This window comes from Aspergillus thermomutatus (genome assembly GCF_002237265.1).
Source record: "Aspergillus thermomutatus strain HMR AF 39 chromosome Unknown NODE_190, whole genome shotgun sequence".
Lineage (NCBI taxonomy): Eukaryota > Fungi > Ascomycota > Eurotiomycetes > Eurotiales > Aspergillaceae > Aspergillus > Aspergillus thermomutatus.
Window position 1 is genome coordinate 36,699 of NW_020798239.1, and position 22,219 is coordinate 58,917.

The following is a 22,219-nucleotide window of genomic DNA, read 5'->3' on the forward strand; positions in this document are numbered from 1 at the left end:
ATAGTGTACTCGATCTCTCGTGCTCGTATCCTCCATGTCACTATGGAGGACGTCCGACCGACCGCGAAATGGGCAAACCGCATGTTGCGCCCGTTGACGTCCATCTACCATCGACTAGAAAAGCACCATGAGATTCTCTCATCGATCGCGCAATCAAAATGGAAGGAACGGACAGAGAACGCCGACACCGAACAGGCGAAGCCCCGGAATGTCCCCAGTGCCGAGGCGAGTTGCCAATTCTCAGACGAAGAACCGGACGATCCTGCCTGGGTGCCTGGAAGACGGGAAAAGCGTCGCATACGACATAATTATTCGAGTCGAGGGCAGAGGAATGGAGGACGACGGCGCAGTAGGCTGTTGATCCGCAGTCCGGAGTTGCAGCGGACCCTGCCCGGCGCGATCGAGATCGCGACGCCTTTGATCACCGGCAAGGTGCGACAGACGTGGGACGGATCATCTATTCGGAAACGTCTCTTTAGGGTAGACTTGCCCGCGGCGCCTTCTGCGAGTCATGTGGGGGCTCCTGGTCAGCGAAAGACGACGCGAACGAATAATAGCAGTTTTCCGGCTTACCAGGGATCTTGGAAAGAGGTCCTCGACTTGTCGGGTGACGCAGGGCTTGTGGATATTGCGCACTTGTTGGATCGTATCTTTTTGAAGTTTTTGCATAATACGCGGGCCATTGCGCCAGGTTCGCAGCAGCAAGGCCCCGGGGCTCGTTCTTTGGTATCAATGATCGCGTGGCGCCTTCCCGAGTTTATCGCGGATGAGCAGAAATTTCAGGATGAGGCGGAGGAGGATTGCGAGGTGGACATGTGCGATGCATATTTTACGGAATTAGAGGCTTACTACGCTCCGAATGGGAATGGCTGGGAACCTCTTCGTGAAGCCGTGCGCGCGCAAGGCATTCACTTGATCGTGCAGATGATTGAGAAGGAATGGCTGACGAAATTGGTTGCTTGCCGACTTATGGAGGAATGCATGCGACACGGCGAAACTGATGCCTTTGAAACGATAATTTCAAGGTGTTTGTCAACTATCAACGCATACAACTATCCACCTGCATTTGATCCGCAAAGGCCGTCGACTCATTGTGACGACCCTGTGTATATCTTACGAACCTATTACTCACGGTGCGGCGGGCGGGCTTTTGTATACAACGAGCTGGCGAAGCTCCTTTTGCGAAGAGTGGTGCCGCCAGAATGGATGGTGACTACGTGGTGGAAGAACTGTGTGGACGAAGCGATCAGATCAGTGTCAACCGAAGATAGCAACTCGGCTTCAGCAACGCACCTTATTGAAGCCATTCTTCTATCAGCTGGGGGCATTGATCAATCTATGGAAGGAACAGCTTTGCTGGAAAAGAACCTGAATCAAAGGCAAGTACCGCGCTTGAGAGACACTCGTGCCTCAGCCATGACAAGTCTGCCGGCGAACGACTCAACGCCGTGTCCGATACCTGTCCAAGACGCTCTGAGCAATCTTGTCTCGAGCCTTGTTACCGCGCTTTGCGGTATGCACATCGCGCGATTGAATGCTTCAGATGCACCTGAAGGACTTGTTGGGGTCAAAGCCCGACATGCAATCAATTGCCTAGCATTGACAGTGGAGAGGGATATTGGATTAAGGCATCGACAAGAAAACGGTGATGGACCATCCTACCAATCTTTGCGCCGCGGATATCTCTTGCTGGGCAACTGTATACTTCAAATTGGCGAAGAAACACCTAACATCAGGTCCCGATGTGATCCCGTTTCCAAGCAGCGCATCGACTCCTTCTTCGAGTCACTAGCCCTGCAGCAAGATATGCTCAAAGAACTCTCGGACCTTGTTCAACGAGTATCTCGCTATTGCGGCCAGGGCGACTTGCGCGAGCAGACACGAACGTCTCAGGAGGTTCGTACTAAGATCTCACAGCTGGCTCGGCAGGCAAATGTCCGCGGTTTATCCTATTTCCTTGGAAAGGTTGCAGCGGAAACGGCAATGGCGCTTGCAGAGAAAACTTTGGATCCGGATGACCATGTTTGGGCCGTTCAGATCCAAGAGAGCGTTGTTTCGGCGCAGCAGGGGCAAAGCGTCAATCCGGACCCTTCGGACAAACCCGAAGAACGAGCCGACCGTTCAGGGCTCTATCGCTGGGAGGAAAGTATCGGGGAATGGATCGCAAGCACCCCCAAGCCCAAAGCTAGACAAACGAACTGGAATTTAAGTCTGGCGATTTCAGAATCAGGGAGATTTTCAATCATTTCCTGCTCAGATAGCAGTGAGTCAGTTGTCTCTGCCGCTTCTGAGCGCAGTGCTTCAAGTGTCACATCGTCGGCTCCATCTCTTCCGGCCAAGAGGGCATATTCAGGCGATGAGCTTGTCCCACGGCCCATCAAGAAGCTGCGATCACGAACTGTGGAGATCTACGATGATGAAGCACAAGATCAGACTGGCGGAGCGAAAAGCCAACCGTCTTGTTTGACTTCGTTACATTGTTCGTCAACTGAAGCACGTTCTGTCCCAGTAGCCGCCCGTACTAGGAGCACGCGTGGTGTGCTCAGGGAATTAGTGCAAGCTAAGAACGTTCCGAACCGGGCAGTCGTCGAGGAATTGAAATCGGCGAAGCCCTCTCCCAAATTGGAGGTTGTTATCATCAATAGGAAGAACCCTTTCTCACTGGATGAACCGATTGACCAGGTGACCGATCATGCACTGGAAACTTGCAGTTGCGCTCTTCCACCTCGACAGCCACGCCTTCCCATCATTCCAAAGCCAGCGAGTGTTAAGCGGCGCTCAAGCTCTCGCATAAGTGCTGTTTCACGCTTGAGGGTCATACCTTGCTCCCAGGATGATGAGAGTGAGGACGAGCTAAGCTTCCTTTGATGGATGAGCCTGTTTGGCAACGGTTCTGACTTTGACCCCAGCAGGTCGGGATGTATGGCACAGCCCACAGGGGCAGGCCGGGAGGGTTAGATGCCGGGTCACCACTTGACTATTCCTGATTTCTTATCCTTCATTCTTTTTCCTTTTGGTGCTCCGGATTCAGAGCGGAGTTTTTCCTTTTTTGGGATGTTTGATTTTTCTGGACAAATAGGACGATACCCAGGACCTGGCAATGTTATGCGTCCGCATTGGTTTCTCTTTTTGATGTGCTGGGCTAGCTTAGCATGACTTTCTGCAGCAATTTGGGCTCTCCCAATTGGAACAACAGAGTTTCCTTTTTACACAGTTTAGTGGCATTCGTGTTGATTCGTGGGATATCTACTCCGTATAGCATAGCCTGGGCGGTTGGACCAAGAGTGGTTGTGATCCCGCTTTTGACGCCATCATGGCTAGATGAGGCCCAAGAATGTTTCACATTGCAGTAGCTGCCTCTTAGAGCTATCCTGATATACTATCATGGTGTACAAGGATATGACATGTGTCGCGCAGGGCATTACAGACATGCTATCTGCAGGAACCCATAGCATTCAAGATCAGGACTGTGCCTGATTACCTCACTAGATATGTTGTATGGAGGGTATCTGTCTTGATGCAGTAGTTGTCTGCTCGGTGGATGATGGCATTGGCCTCCTAAATAAGCATGAGTTTCTGTGTCATCGGGAAATGGATGTCAAGATAGTTTAACGTCGACTTTATGCTTCGACTACTGGTTTCAGGATGAGTCTAGGATCTCGTGAGCAGGTAACGCCTATGAAGTAGTTTCTACTTGGTAAGGGAGATCTAATAACGATGCTCGTTCATTCTCCGACTCCTAGAGGGTAAGGTAGTTAGATAGACTGTCTAGTCCTCTTACTCCAATAGACCCGAGGGAGAAGGGACCAGTCTCACTCAGCGAGCCTGGACAATGATCCAGACCCAATATAAATTAATCTATCTCCTCCGTAGGACATTCGGATCAGTTCCCGTCTCAAGGAGACTCCGTGGAGCCAAGACGCGGTTAAAATTTGTGTCATTTGTATGACTTAAGAGTAGTAGTAGGTGTATGTTTCGTGCTGTCGACCGCTGTTTCATGGTTCAAGTCGGATATCGCTTGGATTTAAGAATATACGCTGTGATCAGAGAGATAATACACATTCCATGAGCTGTTCAGTATGATGTTACGCTTTCAGTGCCACGTGACACCACTGGAAATCTCTCATTTCTCCCTCTTTCTAACTAGTAAGTAGAATATCTACTAGATACGGATAGATAGAATACTCCGTAGTCTCGTCTACTCTGAAACTCGGAATTGATACTACTCCCCCGCCAAGAATCTTCAGATCCACAATCTCCACTGCCGTCTATGATCGCTTCCCGTTTGCGAGTCCAGATTGGATCCTTTCAGCCATGGCGCCAACAACCTCAAACAAGCCAAGTCTCGAGATCGCTTGATTGAGTCGATTGTCCGTCCCGCCAGGGTTTCATGACTCGGCCATTCAGACTGCAGTACTGCACTGTGCACTTTGCCACCACGAGAGCGAGTGAGCGACAGCATTGGGTATTTGTCTACGGAGGACTTTGTATGATCTTGGGGACAGAGTACTGTGTATCACAGCGTGCAGGACAGAGTTGTGTGGGCGCTTCCTCGGTCTATCGATCTATGGTTGTGATAATGAGGTCAGTGATGCTGTGGTCTTGCTAATAGGATGCATTCTTCTGATAACAGATGACGTTGGGTCTCACGTATGTACTTTATTTCCTACGAAGCTCGACTCGAGATCCAAGACAGATGAGGTCTCTATGTCTCTGTTGTGTGGGATTGGACCTGTCAATCAGCAATCTAGCTGGAGCATTGACAATAATGACGGTTGATTCGAGCTGAGACGGGAATCATCAATACTATCATCAATATCCTCTATCTTACCAAGAATCTAATAATAATGTCCTTTCTATCATTATTTCTATCTAGTCTGTCGAAGTCTGTGGACCTTGACTGACACCCAACCCCCGCGTCTGTCTGGGCAGGGGCTTCTGAACTTCCGAGCCCTCATTTTCGTCTTTTCAATTTTTATTCTACTTGTTTTTCCTTTTTTTCAATATCATACTGAGAAGATCTTTATCTCCCTTCTTGTTCTTCTTTTCTTTTGCTTGGCAGAAAGTTCTGTGTTTTCTTTCTCCTGCGTTCGTTTACAAGACATCGTGACTGGATCACCTTCACATTCCTTTCGTTGCCCGCCAGCATTCGCTACAATCCGGAAGATCGTCAGGTATCCAATCTAGGGGACTTCGTTCGATCGCGGGACCTTTTGTCTTTCTTTAACCCATCTTTGGCTCTATCAGGTTCCTCTGGAACAGATAGAAAACAAAGCCTTTGTCTGTGACTTTCTCAGCTCTGGACATTGGACCTGGCCCTGGGCGCGCCAATCTCACTGCAATACTCTGGCGCTCCCCCCCTTGGACGCCCTGGCTGTTCTGATCGTCTCGCTGTGTTGCTGTGTCAGAGACCGACAATCGTCTTCAGCTCCCTTCGCTTGAGCAAGTTTCCGGTCTGCAGAGCTGGTCTCGCGCGACCTTTCGACTTCTGGACTTCTGGATTCTGGGCTCAACTATCGCCAATCTTTCTTTTCGTTCTTTAAATTTCAGTCCTGATATTATCTTTGCTCACAATGCACCTTCTCATTCTTGAGTTGTCCCTGGTTGGGCTCTCGTTCGCAGCGGATCTGGAAAAGCGCAATGGCGGTGGGGGTTCGGCTTGGGAGATCTATGAGATTGTCAACGATGACCTTTCCCGGATCACCATTCTCGTCCTCGGTTGCATGGCCGCCTTCATCTATGCCTGGAAGATGTGGTTCCGCATCTCCGCTCATCTCAGACGGCTGGCAAGCTTCAACAACGAACGACAGCGTTACTTCGTTCCTGCCGATGGGACATTCGCCAAAGTCAAGAACCACATCATCTACGCCCCGCTGTTTCGTACCAGACACAATCGTGAGTTCCAGCTGTCTTCGGCCCTCAACATGGGCACTCTGCCCAGTCGGTTCCATGCCTTCATCGTAGTCGGAATCATCGTTATGAACGTGGTTCTTTGCGTGGTCACCGTTCCCTACAAGACGAAGGAGGACTCAGTCGCAGGCGTCATCCGTAACCGGACCGGTACTATGGCGACTGTCAACCTGATTCCGCTCATCCTCTTGGCGGGACGAAACAACCCACTTATCAAGCTTTTGGAGGTTCCCTTCGACACTTTCAACCTGATCCACCGCTGGCTCGCTCGGATCGTGGTCTTCGAGACCCTTGCTCATGTCTTTGCCTGGGCTATCCCCAAGGCCCAGACTGGTGAGTTGCTCGTCTTGGAAGTGTAAATCAGGTCTGGGAGGTTGTCGCTAACTGTTGCATAGCTGGCTGGGACATTGTAGGAATGGTCTTTGGGAAGAGCACCTTTCTTCTGACTGGATTGATCGTGAGTTCTGGTGATGACAGACCACGTCAAGACAATTGTACTGACTGTGCTGCAGGCTGCTTGTGCGTTCGTCGGGCTCATGGTTCACTCGCCCTCTCCGATTCGACATGCATTCTATGAAACCTTCCTTCATCTGCATATCGCCATGGCTATTGTTTCGATGGTTGGCCTTTGGATTCACTTGGACGGCCTTCCTGCTCAGACTTACTTGCTCGTCGCCATCATCTTCTGGGGTCTGGAGGTAGGTCATCGCAATGCCTGGCCATTAAACTTGAATGAGCTTCGAGCTGACTCTCCCCACAGCGCGCCGCACGAGTTGCGATCATCGTGTATCGCAACTGCGGAAGAAAGGCGACAACGGCGGTTGTTGAGGCCATGCCAGGCGAGGCGATGAGGATCACCCTGAAGATGGCAAGACCCTGGACGTTCAAGCCTGGCCAGCACATCTACCTCTACATTCCTTCGATCGGATGGTGGACCTCGCATCCGTTCTCCGTCGGCTGGAGTGAGTCGGAGGAAGTTGTCACGGACGAGAAGGGCATGCCGATGACACGACAGGATATTTTCGGCTTGCAGAAGACGACCATCTCGCTGCTTGTTCGGCGCCGAACGGGTTTCACGAACAAATTGTACCAGCGCGCTTTGAGCGCTCCCGACTCGCGTGTCACTCTGAAGGCGTTCGCTGAGGGACCGTACGGAGGCATCCACACCATGGACTCCTACGGCACAGTCGTCCTGTTCGCCGGGGGTGTCGGCATCACCCATCAGGTTCCATTCGTGCGCCACCTAGTCAAGGGATACGCGGAGGGCACAGTTGCTGCACGACGAGTCACCCTGGTCTGGATCATCCAGTCACCCGAACACCTTGAATGGATCCGCCCCTGGATGACCAGCATCCTGGCGATGGATCGCCGCCGGGAAGTCCTTCGGATCATGCTGTTCATCACCAGACCCCGTAATACCAAGGAGATCCAGAGCCCCAGCGCCACAGTCCAGATGTTCCCGGGCCGACCGAACATCGATACGCTGATCGGCATGGAGGTCGAGAATCAGGTCGGAGCCATGGGAGTACTGGTCTGCGGAAACGGCAGCTTGAGTGATGATGTTCGTCGCGTATGCCGTAAAAGACAGGACCAGACGCATGTCGATTTTGTGGAAGAGAGCTTTACGTGGTAGTCGACGTTAGAAGAGCAAGGCCGGTTTCCTCTTTTTCTTTTCTGTCCTTGGGGCTGGGTAGAACAAAGAGATGTGATGTTTTCGCCCCCAATCCTTTGCTGACGTATCTATCTTGGTTCACTACCTTGTTCTCGTTCTCTCTGCCGTCAGTCAACTAACGTAAGCATGCTTGCGGTTTTCCTGTCTTTTCGGTTATGGAGTCGGTTGTTACTTGTTGATTCCTTTGTGGATGTACATAGCTTCCTCCCTGTAGCTTCTCAAACCTGCTGTCTGTATCCACGTCCGTAGGCTTATCCCTCGATCGAGTAAATCCCTAGGTTCTCTTCTTCGCCTACAACACAGAATCTATATCACCTTCATGATGTTTCCAAACCAATGTTGATAAAATGAGACGTAATGTCTACTCCATCAACTCAGGTGGTCAATACCCCGCACAGATGACACTACATGCAGGGATAAATAAGCCGCAGTCACCTGAACATGCACAGAGAAAGCTTGTATGGTCCCAGAAACCATCCTCATTCGCCAAAGCTTTTCCTCCAAACGCAAGAACATTACCTGAGTATTGTTGATTTGGATTTGAAATCATGAACGGGGTGGGGCGGACTCGGACACAGATGGCATCATAATCAGGTATTAATCATCGAACCGCGGAATCGGCGGGGCAATTGGACCGATTGGCAATGTGGCCGACAGCTTCAAATAGCTGGAGGCCCCATTGCGATAAGGCGAGGCTTTCGGAAAGAGAATCGCATTCTGCTCATGCTTTTGTTTCTGCAGAGAATTGGGACATTCCGTGCATATTCTACTCTCAAACGACCGATTACATCACTCAGCATGGCGAACAGACCTGACATTACGCTGTACACTGCGCAGACTCCTAATGGAATCAAGATCTCCATTGCGCTGGAGGAGCTGGGGTATGTTTCATCTCTGAGCCCATTGTGAATCGATATCCCAATGCTCTGTTGATGTGATTTGGCTGACTGTTGGGATAGACTCCCATACAAGGTGGAGAAGATTGAGATCTCCAAGAACACCCAAAAGGAACCGTACGTAGAGAAGTGACACTCATGGCTATAATCCATACTAAATCCGACCAGCTGGTTCCTCGAAATCAACCCCAATGGCCGTATCCCCGCCCTGACAGACACCTTCACCGACGGCCAGAAGATCCGGCTCTTCGAGTCCGGCAGCATCCTCACCTATCTGGCCGAGCAGTACGACAAGGACCACAAGATCTCCTACCCCAGGGGCACCCGCGAATACTACGAGACAATCAGCTGGCTGTACTTCCAGAACGCCGGCGTCGGACCCATGCAGGGCCAGGCGAACCATTTCAACCGCTACGCCCCCGAGCGCATCCAGTACGGTGTGGACCGGTACATCAACGAGACGCGCCGCCTCTACGGCGTGCTCGATAAGCACCTCTCCACCTCCAAGTCCGGGTATCTGGTCGGCGACCACGTTACCATTGCGGACATCTCGCACTGGGGCTGGGTGGCGGCCGCTGGTTGGGCTGGCGTGGAAATTGATGAGTTCCCGCACCTCAAGGCGTGGGAGGAGCGCATGGCCGCGCGACCGGGTGTCGAGAAGGGCCGCCATGTGCCTTCGCCGCATACCATGAAGGACCTGCTGAAGAACAAGGAGCAGATGGAGAAGCAGGCGGCCGAGGCTAGGCAGTGGATTCAGCAGGGTATGAAGGCGGATGCTGAGAAGGCGAAGCATTGATTACGGGCATTTTATTTTGTGTAAAAGCATATTGAAATAACTCTCTCTTAACTTGACAATATTTTAATGGCTTTTGAATCTCCCATTTTGATACAGGCGATTCTGCCCGAGCAGACCTACCTTACGGATATCCAATGGATAACGCGAGTATAAACCACGTGATTGGGTCAAAGATATCACGTGACAACAAAGCTTGCCACATCGTCCCTTGAACTGTGGTTCAGACCCAACAGTATTTAATAGCTCTTGCTCTCACTTCAATATCGGACAGAGCTCTGTGCTTGCTTACCAGACAGATTAACTCTTATATCGCAGCTTATAGCACCGGGACAAAATGGCCTGGCGCAATCAAGGAATCACCGGTTCCAACAACATCCCTCTGGGCCGTCGACGCTTTGGAGGTGATGATGCCGCAGAGGAGGAGAGTCGCACCGCGACTCCTGCATCTGTCGGTGGAGATAATGGGATCAAGCGTGGTAGAAGTCCAGTCCGAGGTACGTCCTTGCCTTAATTGTATCATTTTCAGTCGATTCACTAACACGCTTCCTTCACAGCGGACCCTCCTGCTGACGGCGTGAAACGGCGCAAGAAGCGCAACCGTTGGGGCGATGCTCAGGAGAACAAGGCTGCCGGTCTCATGGGCTTGCCCACGATGATCATGGCAAACTTCACCAATGAACAGCTTGAGGCTTATACACTGCATCTTCGTATTGAAGAGATCAGTCAGAAGCTCCGTATCAACGATGTTGTTCCTGCGGATGGTGATAGGTTCGTGCCTCCCCTCTTTTTTTCTTCCTCTCCAGGTGTTCGCCTGAGCTAACAATTCTTCTATGCAGATCCCCATCGCCGCCTCCGCAGTACGATAACTTTGGCAGACGTGTAAACACTAGAGAATACCGTTACCGGAAGCGTCTCGAGGACGAGCGCCACAAGCTCGTCGAGAAGGCCATGAAGACCATTCCTAACTACCACCCGCCCTCTGACTACAGGCGCCCAACCAAGACCCAGGAGAAGGTCTATGTTCCAGTGAATGACTATCCAGAGATTAACTTCAGTATGATAACTAACCCTCTAACTCCTAACCCTTTCTTGGCTCTCTGCTCGAGTCGGGCCCATGAGACATCGCCTTGTGATGATGTGTCAAAGGCTCGCTTCCTGCTAACCCTTGCTGCTTAACTATCTTGCTTTGATTGCTTTGCTCTCCTTGAATAACCATCGTGAACTAACACTTAGCTCTTTGCTACCTTTCAAAGTTGGCTTACTCATAGGACCTCGTGGAAATACCTTGAAGAAGATGGAGGCCGAATCGGGCGCCAAGATTGCCATCCGAGGCAAAGGCTCCGTCAAAGAAGGAAAAGGTCGATCTGACGCGGCTCACGCTAGTAACCAGGAAGAAGATCTCCATTGTCTGATCATGGCAGATACTGAAGAGAAGGTTAACAAGGCCAAGAAGCTTGTGCACAATGTTATTGAAACAGTAAGTTTATGGGCCTCCCTTGGACGAAATTCAGATACTGACGGCGGATGACAGGCTGCCTCGATTCCTGAAGGCCAGAACGAACTCAAGAGAAACCAGTTGCGAGAGTTGGCTGCTCTCAACGGTACCCTCCGTGATGATGAGAATCAGGCTTGCCAGAACTGTAAGTTTCCAGATTGCTCTCCTTCGCATTAGATTGCTTATACTAACTCGCTCAGGTGGCCAAATCGGACATCGCAAGTACGACTGTCCCGAGCAGCGTAACTTTACCGCCAACATCATCTGCCGCGTCTGTGGCAATGCTGGCCATATGGCTCGCGATTGTCCTGATCGCCAGAGAGGTTCCGACTGGCGAAATGGCGGCGGTTATGGCGGTGGCCGCAGAGCTATCGGGCAAGGCGATGCTGTCGATCGTGAGATGGAGGTAAGTTCAATGTTTTCTTGATTCTCGAACCACAGATGCTAATTATCAACAGCAACTTATGCAAGAATTGTCCGGCGGTGCTCCAGGTCCAGACGGTCAGCCTCCTCGCCGCATCGAAGCCGGTCCCGATCACGGTTACGATGATCGCGACGCCAAGCCATGGCAGCGCGGACCTCCTCCCGGCGATGTGGCTCCCTGGCAGCAGAGAGGGCGGGACAACCGCTCTCGCGACGACTACGGATCCCGGGATCACGGCAGTGCGCCTCCATGGGCGGCGCAGAGCCGTGGCGGCGACTATGGATACGGATCGCATGCAGGTGGCTACGGCGCCCCTGGTGCTGCTGCTGGTGGCGCTGCTCCTTGGCAACAGCAAGCTCCGCCTCCACCACCCGGCGGACAAGGTGCTTATGGATATGGATCTTATCCCGGTTATGGCGCATCTGTGCCTGGTATGGGCGCCCCGGGTGCTCCTCCGGGTCTGAGTGTTCCGCCACCTCCGCCCGGCATGCCTTCCATGTACTACGGCTCTGGCAGCCCTCCACCACCTCCCCCTGGCGAAGGACCCCCACCTCCTGTATGTTCTCCCCTTTGACCAACTTGATTCAAACAAGATTGCTAACTTGCGTACAGCCTCCGAGTGAGCTGCCCCCACCTCCTCCCCCTTCTGCATAGACAACATGCAGCACGAAGGATTTTTCACAGCAATATACCCGTTGCAATCATGAAAAGTGAAATTGTGAGAAGTATCGGCAAACACGGTCAAGCGCGCCTCCATTGCGAGCAGTATGACATTTCAAAAGCGCGCAGGGAAATTGGCTATTGGTAGTTCCAAAGCTAGTATGAGCGTTGACATTGATGCCACTAATGTGTCTTAATTGATTATCCATGCAAATCATTGTTTCAATCGAGATCCTTCCGTAGAATCTAGCGTGATCGTTGTAATGTTGAAGACGTCGAGGGACTCCAAATGATGTCAGTGGCCTCAATGGCAGCAGTACTAAAGGAATGGAACAGCCAAATCGGGCGATTCCGTGCATCGCTTAGGCCGCTATGCACTAGACAGCCGGTGCCTCAGGCTTGAAAAAGGTTGTCCAACTATCTCTTGCTTCTTGTTCAATCTTCAGGATTTTAGAAGACCTAGGATTAAACATCCTCCCGACACCACAGATTCCCCGCTGCGGTTGACGTGGTTTCCCCATTTCACTTCACTGCCAGCACAGTTCTGCTTAGGTACGAAAGCGTGGTACAACTGTACTCTGTACAACATGCAGAGAAATCGGCGAGCCTCTCACACTTCTTCTCGTGAAGAGATCCCCGTCCCCCCGAGGTCAAATCTACACACTACGACCTCACGGGGCTCGGTCTCGTCATCACACGCCCAGCGGAATCCTTGGCAATCGGGGTCGCAGCACGCCCGGCCAGGAAGTGGCAAGTCGCGCTCCCAGCATCAGCCTGGCGGTGTTTACCAAGAGCAGCATGGTGTTGAGGGTCTGTCTAGGGTGCAGACCGGGGTGTCGTCTGTGCGGACGAGCAAGTGGTGGCGCGTACGTCTCTTCCGCGGCATGATCAAGGATATCAAGCGGAGGGCGCCGTTCTACTGGAGTGATTGGACGGATGCGTGGGATTATCGGGTTGTTCCTGCTACTGTTTATATGTATTTTGCCAAGTGAGTATGGGTTTGAAGTTGGCTGGTCAGGGCAGTTTGCGGTGCAGAGGAAAAACTGACTGGGGCAGTATTCTGCCTGCTCTGGCGTTCTCGCTGGACATGTTCGAGAAGACGAATCAGAGTTATGGGGTCAATGAGGTCCTTCTTGCCTCTGTTCTTGGGGCTGTTGTTTTCTCGGTCTTCGCTGCGCAGCCCTTGGTTATTGTTGGTGTTACTGGTGTGTTTGGTCTTCATCTCTTGGGAGGTTAGTGGTGGTGATGATGCTCACCTGTTTATGTCTAGGTCCGATTACTGTCTTCAATTACACTGTTTACGATATCGTGTCGCCGCGTGGGACGCCCTACCTCGCTTTCATGTGTTGGATTGGGATGTAGGTCCTCCTTGCTCGGGTGAATCTCTTACTGTGTGCTGACTGTCTGAAGCTGGTCGTTGATTATGCATTGGATTTTGGCCATCACCAACGCTTGCAACGGTCTGACTTATGTCACCCGCTTTTCGTGTGACATCTTTGGGTTCTACGTGGCCTTCATCTACCTGCAGAAAGGGATTCAGGTTTTGACCCGACAATGGGAGCAGGTCGGGGACACCTCTGCCTACCTGAGTATTATGGTTGCCCTTCTTGTCCTCATGAGTGGATGGATTTGCGGAGAGCTCGGTAACAGTACTCTATTCCAGAGATATGTCCGCAAATTCCTGGAGGACTACGGTACGCCGTTGACTATCATATTCTTCACTGGATTCGTCCACATTGGCCACATGAGGGATGTCGAGGTTGCGACCTTGCCCACCAGCAAAGCCTTCTTTCCCACCGCTGATCGTGACTGGCTGGTGGATTTCTGGAATATCAGCGTTGGAGACGTCTTTCTCGCCATTCCGTTTGCCCTTCTTCTGACAATTTTGTTCTACTTCGACCACAATGGTTGGTTCTCACTTTTCTGAAGGTTATCGATTGAATCACAGTGGGCTGACATACTCTACTTAGTGTCATCACTGATTGCGCAGGGAACAGAGTTCCCTCTTCGCAAACCCGCTGGCTTCCACTGGGATATCTGGCTGCTGGGTCTCACCACCTTTGTAGCTGGAATCCTGGGTCTCCCGTTCCCCAATGGACTGATCCCTCAGGCACCTTTCCACACAGCTGCGCTTTGCGTCACACGCGATGTGGCTGATGAGGATGATACCAACAAAGGCAAAACGATCCGCGTCACGGACCACGTTGTCGAGCAACGAGTCAGTAATCTCGCTCAGGGTCTCTTGACCCTCGGTACCATGACCGGACCACTGCTCATCGTCCTGCATTTGATCCCTCAAGGCGTCATGGCGGGTCTTTTCTTCGTCATGGGAGTACAAGCCCTCCAGGGCAACGGTATCACGCAGAAACTCATCTTCCTGGCTCAGGACAAGAACTTCACTTCTCCATCGAATCCGTTGAAACGAATTGAGCGCAGACTCGCCATTTGGCTGTTTGTTATCATCGAATTGATCGGCTTCGGCGCCACGTTCGCCATCACCCAGACGATTGCAGCCATCGGATTTCCTGTGATTATCCTGCTGCTCATTCCGTTACCCTCGTTTGTGCTACCCTATTGGTTCACAAAAGAAGAACTCGCTATTCTTGACGGCCCCACGGCCAGTCCGTTTACCATGGAAAGCGTTGGCGGGACTTATGGTTACGACGAGGTTGAATTGTCAGCGCCTTCGACTGTGGAGACATCAAATAGGCGCTCTAAGACAGACTTAAGTGGAGGGGTTATGATCCGGAGAGACTCGTCTTCGGAATCGCCTATCGAGGACGATTTGGAGCGAGGAGAGTCCCACGAATTGCAGCCAATGTCTTCAGTTCGGAGGAGAAGTACGACGAGCAGGGTGGACTGAGTTGGGAGAGGGCGAATATGACTTTGACATTGGGTGATCAACTTTTTTACATATATATGCTTGCGTCTAGAGAAGATAATAGAAGCAACCCTAGGTAACACCCCATATATCCGTTCATATCCTGAGAGAATCTATTGGACGGCATCGGTTTGTATATGAGTGGAGTAATCACGTGCGGGACTACACCGCCTTTGCGCGGTCACCTTTTTTTGCCGAAGAATTTCGAAGAATTTCAGCGTCGCAAAGAATATTCAACAAGCACAATGGCGTCCCCAATTCCTGCAGAGCCGGTATCTGAGGATACACACGAGTCATCTATTGGTTCCGAAGTAGACCAATCCGAGATTTCAACCCGAGCCCCCAAAAGACGACGACTCTCCGAATCCTCTGACGACTCGTACGTTGCGCCGGCGCCGCTCCCCACCCTCTCCCGTATCAAGAAGAAAGGAGCACAAGATGCGAAACCTGCAACACCGGCAGGTCAGGAGAATCCAGTGCTGATCCGCGATGCGTTGGAGATTGGGCTGCGGGAGGAAGCCTCTTCATTTGCGGCGTTGAATGTCGCGCCGTGGCTGGTTGGGTCGCTGACGACGATGGCTGTGAGGAAGCCAACGGCGATTCAGAAGGCGTGTATACCTGAGATCCTCAAGGGGAAGGACTGTATTGGAGGCAGCCGGACTGGTTCCGGTAAGACGATTGCTTTCTCGGTTCCAATGCTGCAGAAGTGGGCGGAGGATCCGTTTGGGATATTCGGGGTTGTGTTGACACCGACGAGGTATGCTTCCCCCACGCTATAGGGTAGAAATAGATCGAGGCTGATGGGGGTCATGTGCAGAGAACTTGCGTTGCAGATATTCGAGCAGATCAAGGCCATCTCGGCTCCGCAGAGCATGAAACCTGTTCTCATCACCGGTGGCACGGACATGCGATCTCAGGCCATTGCTCTGGCGGGGAGACCGCATGTGGTGATTGCGACTCCCGGCCGGTTGGCAGATCACATCAAGACGTCCGGCGAAGATACAGTGTGCGGCCTCAAGCGGGTCCGCATGGTCGTTCTCGACGAAGCCGACCGACTGCTCTCCAGCGGGCCGGGCAGCATGCTCCCCGACGTCGAAACCTGCCTCTCCGCACTGCCCCCCTCCAGCGAGCGGCAGACTCTCCTCTTCACCGCGACGGTCACCCCCGAAGTCCGAGCCTTGAAGAACATGCCCCGATCCGCCAACAAGCCGCCCGTCTTCGTGACCGAGATCTCCACGGAGAACCAGGGCTCGATCCCCCCGACGCTCAAACAGACCTACCTCAAAGTGCCGCTGACGCACCGCGAAGCCTTCCTGCACGTCCTCCTCTCCACAGAAGGCAACGCCTCCAGACCCGCCATCATCTTCTGCAACCACACCAAGACCGCCGACCTGCTCGAGCGCATGCTCCGCCGCCTCGCCCACCGCGTCACCTCCCTGCACAGTCTCCTCCCGCAGTCCGAGCGCAACGCCAACCTCGCCCGCTTCCGCGCCTCCGCCGCCCGCATCCTGGTCGCCACGGACGTCGCCTCCCGTGGTCTCGATATCCCCACCGTCAGTCTGGTCATCAACTACGATGTCCCCCGGAACCCGGACGACTACGTGCACCGTGTCGGTCGTACGGCGCGTGCCGGCCGCAGCGGTGAGGCCGTCACGCTGGTCGGACAGCGGGATGTGCAGCTGGTGCTGGCGATCGAGGAGCGCGTCGGCCGGCAGATGGAGGAGTGGAGCGAGGAGGGCGTGAGTATCGAGGGTCGGGTGGTGAGAACGGGTGTTCTCAAGGAAGTGGGCGAGGCGAAGCGAGAGGCCTCGGGGGAGATTGACGAGGGCCGTGACGTGTTGGGACGGAAGCGGAACAAGTTGAAGAAGGTGCGGTAGTTGCAAAGGTCATGGTCATGAATATTTTAGCATCAAATAGATCTTTTAGCGGGGTTTCTGCCCAATTCAGGGGTTTTGTCTTATATACTGCTACTTTCGTAGTGGAGCACTTGCCACGGGTGTACATGATATTGATGTGCAATCATAGCTCGCGTCTCAATCCCCGGTGTACCATGTCTTTATCGACTATCCAACCAAGTATCTATCCATTGTACCTGTCAAGGGTGCACACCATAGACGCCTTGAGCGCACTGAGTTATGGGTCCGTTATATACTATACAAGACGTGTATCATGTATCATGCATCAACCAGCAAAAGCCGTATCATCCGCTCCAGGTATCCGACTGGCGCCGTTTATCTGACGTGTTCATAAGCTTAAGGAGCCCGTCGACCGCATCGCCCTTGTGTGCTGGCGTGGTTATCTTCTCTGTCTTGTTGTCTTCGTCGCCGACCTCGTCGTCATGCTCATCCGTCATGTCGATGATCCTCTTGTCTCGGTTCCGTGAGACGGTGGCCGGGGGACTACTCAGCTGCATGGCTGTGGGCGACTCAAGCGTGTCTGTGCGGCGGTGAAAGTTCTTCTGGGTTGGCGTCCTCAGCGGGTCCGCATCCTCCTGGTTGGCGGTTGTCCCAGCCGATAGAGGTGGAGATGAGAGGCCTGGGGGCGCGGTGGATGAGTTCTTCGGAGTGGGTTCGAGTTCGACGTCTAGTGCGGGTTCGAGACTAGGTGGTGTTTTCTTGGACGGTGATGTTGAGGCGAGTGCTGCTGCTGCTAATACTGCTGTTGCTTCCGTGGTTGTGTTGCGCCGGAATGCATGGTCTGGGTCGGTGTGCTGTTGACTCAAGGCGGGCAGTGATAGTCGGGGATATTTGCGGCTGTGGGCTTCCAGCTCTGATAATCTGCGGTCGAATTGGTGATCTCGGACGTGGCGCATTGCGCTCTGAATCCGGGTGCGAAGTAGGCTTGCTTTCTGTCGGGTATTTGTTAGAGTACGGGCCGGGGTACAGGTTTGGACGCGGTGCCTTACTTCCTGGATAAACAACTTGCGGGTCTCAGGGTCTTTTGGAATCGTCCGTGTACTGGTCTCAGGTATTTGCTTTGGGCTCGGGGTCTCGATTATATTTACAATGGCGTGAAGAGATAGTCGGCGTGTTTGTTGATTGGATTGTTGGGGCTCTGTATGCTGGGGGGTATCATTCGAGGGCATCGCGTCCGATTGTTGCTGTTATCAAGGCAATTTAGTACCAAGTCGCCAGTCCCAGAGCTTAATCAGGGATCCATGAGCATACCTGATCATATGTTGGTGCTGTGGCCTGAGTAATGACTTTATCCTGCAAGTTGCGTTCATGGTTTCTCTGCATCTGTTCGACACGTTGGACCTGCACGTTCCCTTTGTTTATTCGGGAGTCGTCCTCCACCTGGTCGATTGTACGCTTCTGGCCCACAAACGATGGTGAAGGAAGAAGTTTCTTGGGAGAGTGGTTCTCAAAGAGCGAGCGTTTGACTGGTGAAATGTCTGAGACAGCATCCAGATGTTGATTGCGTGCGGGAGACAGACACGCGTTGGGAGTTTTGTCGCCGAGGATGCGTCTACCGTCTTTGACGGGACTGAGGTTTAATGTAGACTGCATTGTAATGAGCTTGTATGACAGGCGATGGAGGAATTGAAGAGTGAGACGTCGTGGGAGAGGTAGAATTGCAACGGCAACATTCAAGAGTATATGAGTGGGACAAAAATAGAGGACGATCACCACGCGAGCTGTTCTGGGGTCAGGAATGTTTCAATCAGGCTCAGATAGGCGAGGAATGTATACAGAGGAAGGAGGAGAAAGTACAATTAAGAACCCGAACTCTCCCCCGAAGAAAAGCAGATGGTGGTGGAGGAGAATTAGGGAAAACAGCGCGTTGGAGATGCGCGTGTGCAGTGGCTGCTGTATAGTACGGCGTAAAAGTACCTTAGTAGTACTAGCAGTGGTGGTTGGTTGTACCCAGCAGTATTAGATGGTACCTCCGTCGTGACCAGGCCCACTCCGAAATGTCGCCCGCGTCTCTCCACGCGTCGTGGTAAGAGATCATTGACAGGAGTAATTGATTGAATAACTCGGAGAGTCATATATCAGATTCAGACTAGCTTGGATGCAATTGATTTTCTAATATAGAGCTGTGTTGAGGATGATCATAGATCAAAATCAGATCTATGGTGCTCTTGTGGATGCGTCGAGGTACATCTCAGGTACCTCGGGGTACCAGACCGATGAAGTATAATGATCACGCTGATGTGAGAACTATCTACTGGGAGTTCTTGTACCACCGTCTCTATCGACTGGAAATATGATATTCAAACAGATGCCCGAACATTAAATTAATCACATTGAATGGTGATTACCACTTCTGATGCATGTTTTGGTCCTCATCAGGTATGTGCCTGAGGCGTCTAGACATATGGCCGGAGCGAGTTGAACCACAATCCTCGATCAATGCTATGTTCCACCATTGCTTCAATGAGGGCCTTGATAATGTTGTCTTGTTCCAACTACCTAGTCCTGCTCCTGTCAGTCATGTTACATGTTATCGTATCCAAGCCTACTGCATCGTCGATGTTGTGTTGATGTACATATACACCCCCACGAACGTACAAAGTCCTGGAATCGAAAACATGCCTGAATCATCTCGATATAGACCACCTACGTGCCTTGACCCTTGTGTCCTCCATGATACCATTCAAAGGACACAATTGTTCTGTTCTTGATCATTGCGAACCTCTATCAGTCCTCTCGAAATCATCTCCGCATGACATCATCTCCTTGGCTCAGTGATCCGAATACCTTCAATCGTCTCTTTAACCCTCACTCCTCGAATCCATCAGATGAATCGAGTGGGGAGTTCGGCGCAACATCTTTCACCACCCATCAGCGAGACGCCGACTTCAGGCTGGCTTATTGTCCAGTCACCATCATCTGATCATCCCAGGCTCTTACAGTACAGTATTCCGAGCTTTCCCCGCATTTCTTCGTAAGGGACTCATTCTGTGGCTTGTTGTGCTGCGTCGCCCCTCATCATCATCCGTTTGATCTTTCGCTTCCGAGACTGACTGGACTGAATCCTTCTTTCAGTTGATCATTTCTTTTCCTGTGTCTCTCTATCCACCAACCAGACGAATTGTGTCTTCCGTTGATGTGGAGTTGAGTCTATCTGCCTGTTTCAACACTGATCGTCAGTCAGCCTTTGAACAGACCGCCCGAACATCCCTCTTAAACCCATCTTCCTCCGTTACACTACTCTCTATTTTGTCCCGCATATCCCCTTCTCTGCATGCGAATCTGATTGTAACCTCTTTCCTAGTTACACATTCTGCTGTGCACCAACGCAATGCGCTCATCCCTTGCGGTGCTGGCAGCCGCTGTTGTCCAGGCGGCTGTCAGTGCAGCATCAACCCTCACACCTCCAGTTCTGCCGTTGACGGTGCGGAATCCTTACCTTAGCACTTGGTTGGGGGATGCTCGAGAGGTGCCTTGGTCCAAATGGCCCATGTTCTATACTGGGGAAGAACTTGGGCTCTCTCTGATGGTCCAGATCCCTAGCACCGGCACTGTATATCCGCTGCTGGGCAAGCCTCATGAGTTTGTGTCTGGGTATGGTAATATTGTATCTGTGGTCCACATTAAATAAGCACCAAATGCATCTAAATCTGACGGATTCCACATCAGAGCCCAAGTCGAGTATCCGGTGTATCTAGGGTCCAAGTACGATGCTTCGATGACCAATCTGACCTACCGCATTGATTCGGCTGCCTCTTCTGCGGCTGCTCCAGTTGCCATCACGGTTTCTTTCTTGTCCCCCATTACCCCGACATCGACTCTGCGACAGTCGATTCCCGCGTCCTACATCACCGTCTATGTCCACGGTGATGTGCCTGTCAATGTCTACATGGACCTCAATGGGCGTTGGGTGAGCGGAGATGCAGGGAGTCAAATTGTCTGGCAGCATGACACCTTCGGTTTCAAAGGAAAGACGCCAACCCTTCAGAAATGGCAATTTCGCAGACAGAATGAGCTGCTTCTCTCAGAAATCCGTGATCGAGCCGAATGGGGCACCCTTCACTTTGCTGGACCTGCTGTCAGTAATCTATACTTTATCCAACCGTCCTTCGACAAGGGTATTAACTGGCGCGCTAGGATGTCCAATATCACTCTGGCGATGCTCACACTGTCCGCAGCATTTTCGCGACAAATGGGGCCGTCCAGAACGTGAATGACGAGGGTTTCCGTGCCATAGGAGATCGAGAGCCTGTATTCGCGTTCTCCAAGTCCTTTAAACCTGATAGCAAGGCAAAGGACACGCACAACAGTGTAACGTTCACGATTGCTTTGATCCAGGATCCAGTCGTCCAATTTGCCTCTGCTCGCGGCCTGACCTTCATGAGACCACTCTGGCGATCGTGGTTCGCGGATCCCGAAGAGCTGCTGAGCTTCCACTACAATGACTTTACCGATGCGGTCACCCTCGCTTCCGATTACTCTGATCAGCTGGCAAAGGATGCCTACCAATCCGGGGCGTATGACTATGTAGACATTGTCGCGCTTTCTGCCAGACAGGTCATGGGAGCAACGACATTCTCCGGGACCCCCGACGACCCAATCCTGTTCTTGAAAGAGATCTCCTCCAACGGCAATTTCCAGACCATTGATGTCATCTTCCCTTCGTTCCCCTTCTTCCTGTATACAAACCCTCGCTGGTTGGCCTACCTACTCGAGCCATTGATCGAGCACATGCTCAGTGGACAGTACCCCAACACGTACGCTATGCATGATCTTGGGACCCATTTCCCCAATGCGACTGGCCACCCAGACGGTCGTGATGAGTACATGCCAGTAGAGGAGTGCGGCAACATCCTCATAATGGGCCTCGCAATTGTGAACTCGCTCCGGTATGCCAACGACTCGGCGGCTTCTTCAATCTGGTCCACACTAGGTGTTCCTCCCAAGGTCTCGGAACCACACTCTGGATACTTCCCTCTGGGCGAGCTGCAAGCCTTGTCCGGTATTGATAAACAAGACGGCAAATGGGGCGGTGGTGCGGAAGGCGAGCGTCTCGCTGAGAAATGGGTTCAGCGCAGCTACAGGCTCTGGACTCAGTGGACGGGCTACTTGGTGGAATTCTCCCTGGAACCTGCCAACCAACGTAAGACCATGCCAATATCTGTTCTGTTTATTTCCTCGGGCGCAAAAGCTGATCTGAATAGTCTCCACGGACGATTTCGCCGGATGGCTTGCATTGCAGACCAACCTGGCACTGAAAGGCATCATCGGCATCAACGCCATGAGCAAGCTGGCTGAAGTAGCCGGACACAATACCGATGCAGCATACTTCAAGGTATGTACTCCTACACATATCCCTACAATCCGCCAGCCAGCAACTGACAACCGCAGAACATCTCGGACACCTACATCGCCAAATGGGAGCAACTCGGCATGTCTCGCGACGGATCCCACGCAAAGCTCGCCTACGACTGGTACGGCTCCTGGACCACCATCTACAACCTATACGCCGACGCACAGCTCTGCTTCCACCTCGAAGGCACCGACACCTCCCCAGCCTCCCTCCCGA

At 52.2% G+C, this 22,219-nt stretch overlaps 7 protein-coding genes across 7 annotated transcripts; 6 read left to right on the forward strand and 1 right to left on the reverse strand.

Annotated features, from left to right (window-relative positions):
• Positions 1-5,573: 5,573 nt before the first annotated feature.
• Positions 5,574-7,543, forward strand: CDV56_105149 (ferric reductase family protein; the record flags this gene model as incomplete). Its single annotated transcript, XM_026758768.1, has 4 exons — positions 5,574-6,243; positions 6,306-6,367; positions 6,423-6,608; positions 6,671-7,543. The coding sequence occupies 4 exons, from the start codon at positions 5,574-5,576 to the stop codon at positions 7,541-7,543; spliced, it is 1,791 nt and encodes a 596-aa protein (XP_026612075.1).
• Positions 7,544-8,380: 837 nt separating this feature from the next.
• On the forward strand, positions 8,381-9,274 carry CDV56_105383 (glutathione S-transferase family protein; the record flags this gene model as incomplete). Its single annotated transcript, XM_026759002.1, has 3 exons — positions 8,381-8,463; positions 8,542-8,595; positions 8,647-9,274. 3 exons carry the CDS (start codon positions 8,381-8,383, stop codon positions 9,272-9,274), a joined length of 765 nt encoding a protein of 254 aa, XP_026612076.1.
• A 334-nt stretch (positions 9,275-9,608) lies between these two features.
• bbp (putative zinc knuckle transcription factor/splicing factor MSL5/ZFM1) lies at positions 9,609-11,847 on the forward strand (the record flags this gene model as incomplete). The annotated part of the gene is made up of 8 exons (XM_026759095.1): positions 9,609-9,768; positions 9,829-10,042; positions 10,111-10,328; positions 10,528-10,751; positions 10,806-10,914; positions 10,970-11,175; positions 11,228-11,749; positions 11,806-11,847. 8 exons carry the CDS (start codon positions 9,609-9,611, stop codon positions 11,845-11,847), a joined length of 1,695 nt encoding a protein of 564 aa, XP_026612077.1.
• Positions 11,848-12,440: 593 nt separating this feature from the next.
• CDV56_105694 (anion exchange family protein) lies at positions 12,441-14,716 on the forward strand (the record flags this gene model as incomplete). The annotated part of the gene is made up of 5 exons (XM_026759313.1): positions 12,441-12,841; positions 12,910-13,058; positions 13,124-13,211; positions 13,264-13,760; positions 13,824-14,716. The coding sequence occupies 5 exons, from the start codon at positions 12,441-12,443 to the stop codon at positions 14,714-14,716; spliced, it is 2,028 nt and encodes a 675-aa protein (XP_026612078.1).
• Positions 14,717-14,979: 263 nt separating this feature from the next.
• Positions 14,980-16,611, forward strand: dbp8 (ATP-dependent RNA helicase DBP8; the record flags this gene model as incomplete). The annotated part of the gene is made up of 2 exons (XM_026759495.1): positions 14,980-15,491; positions 15,552-16,611. The coding sequence occupies 2 exons, from the start codon at positions 14,980-14,982 to the stop codon at positions 16,609-16,611; spliced, it is 1,572 nt and encodes a 523-aa protein (XP_026612079.1).
• Positions 16,612-16,934: 323 nt separating this feature from the next.
• Positions 16,935-18,243, reverse strand: CDV56_106010 (uncharacterized protein; the record flags this gene model as incomplete). Its single annotated transcript, XM_026759629.1, has 2 exons — positions 16,935-17,834; positions 17,902-18,243. The coding sequence occupies 2 exons, from the start codon at positions 18,241-18,243 to the stop codon at positions 16,935-16,937; spliced, it is 1,242 nt and encodes a 413-aa protein (XP_026612080.1).
• Positions 18,244-19,981: 1,738 nt separating this feature from the next.
• On the forward strand, positions 19,982-21,985 carry CDV56_106208 (putative glutaminase; the record flags this gene model as incomplete). The annotated part of the gene is made up of 4 exons (XM_026759827.1): positions 19,982-20,244; positions 20,320-20,728; positions 20,788-21,793; positions 21,855-21,985. Coding segments are annotated over 4 exons (1,809 nt in total), but the record flags the coding sequence as incomplete, so codon positions are not given.
• Positions 21,986-22,219: the final 234 nt, after the last annotated feature.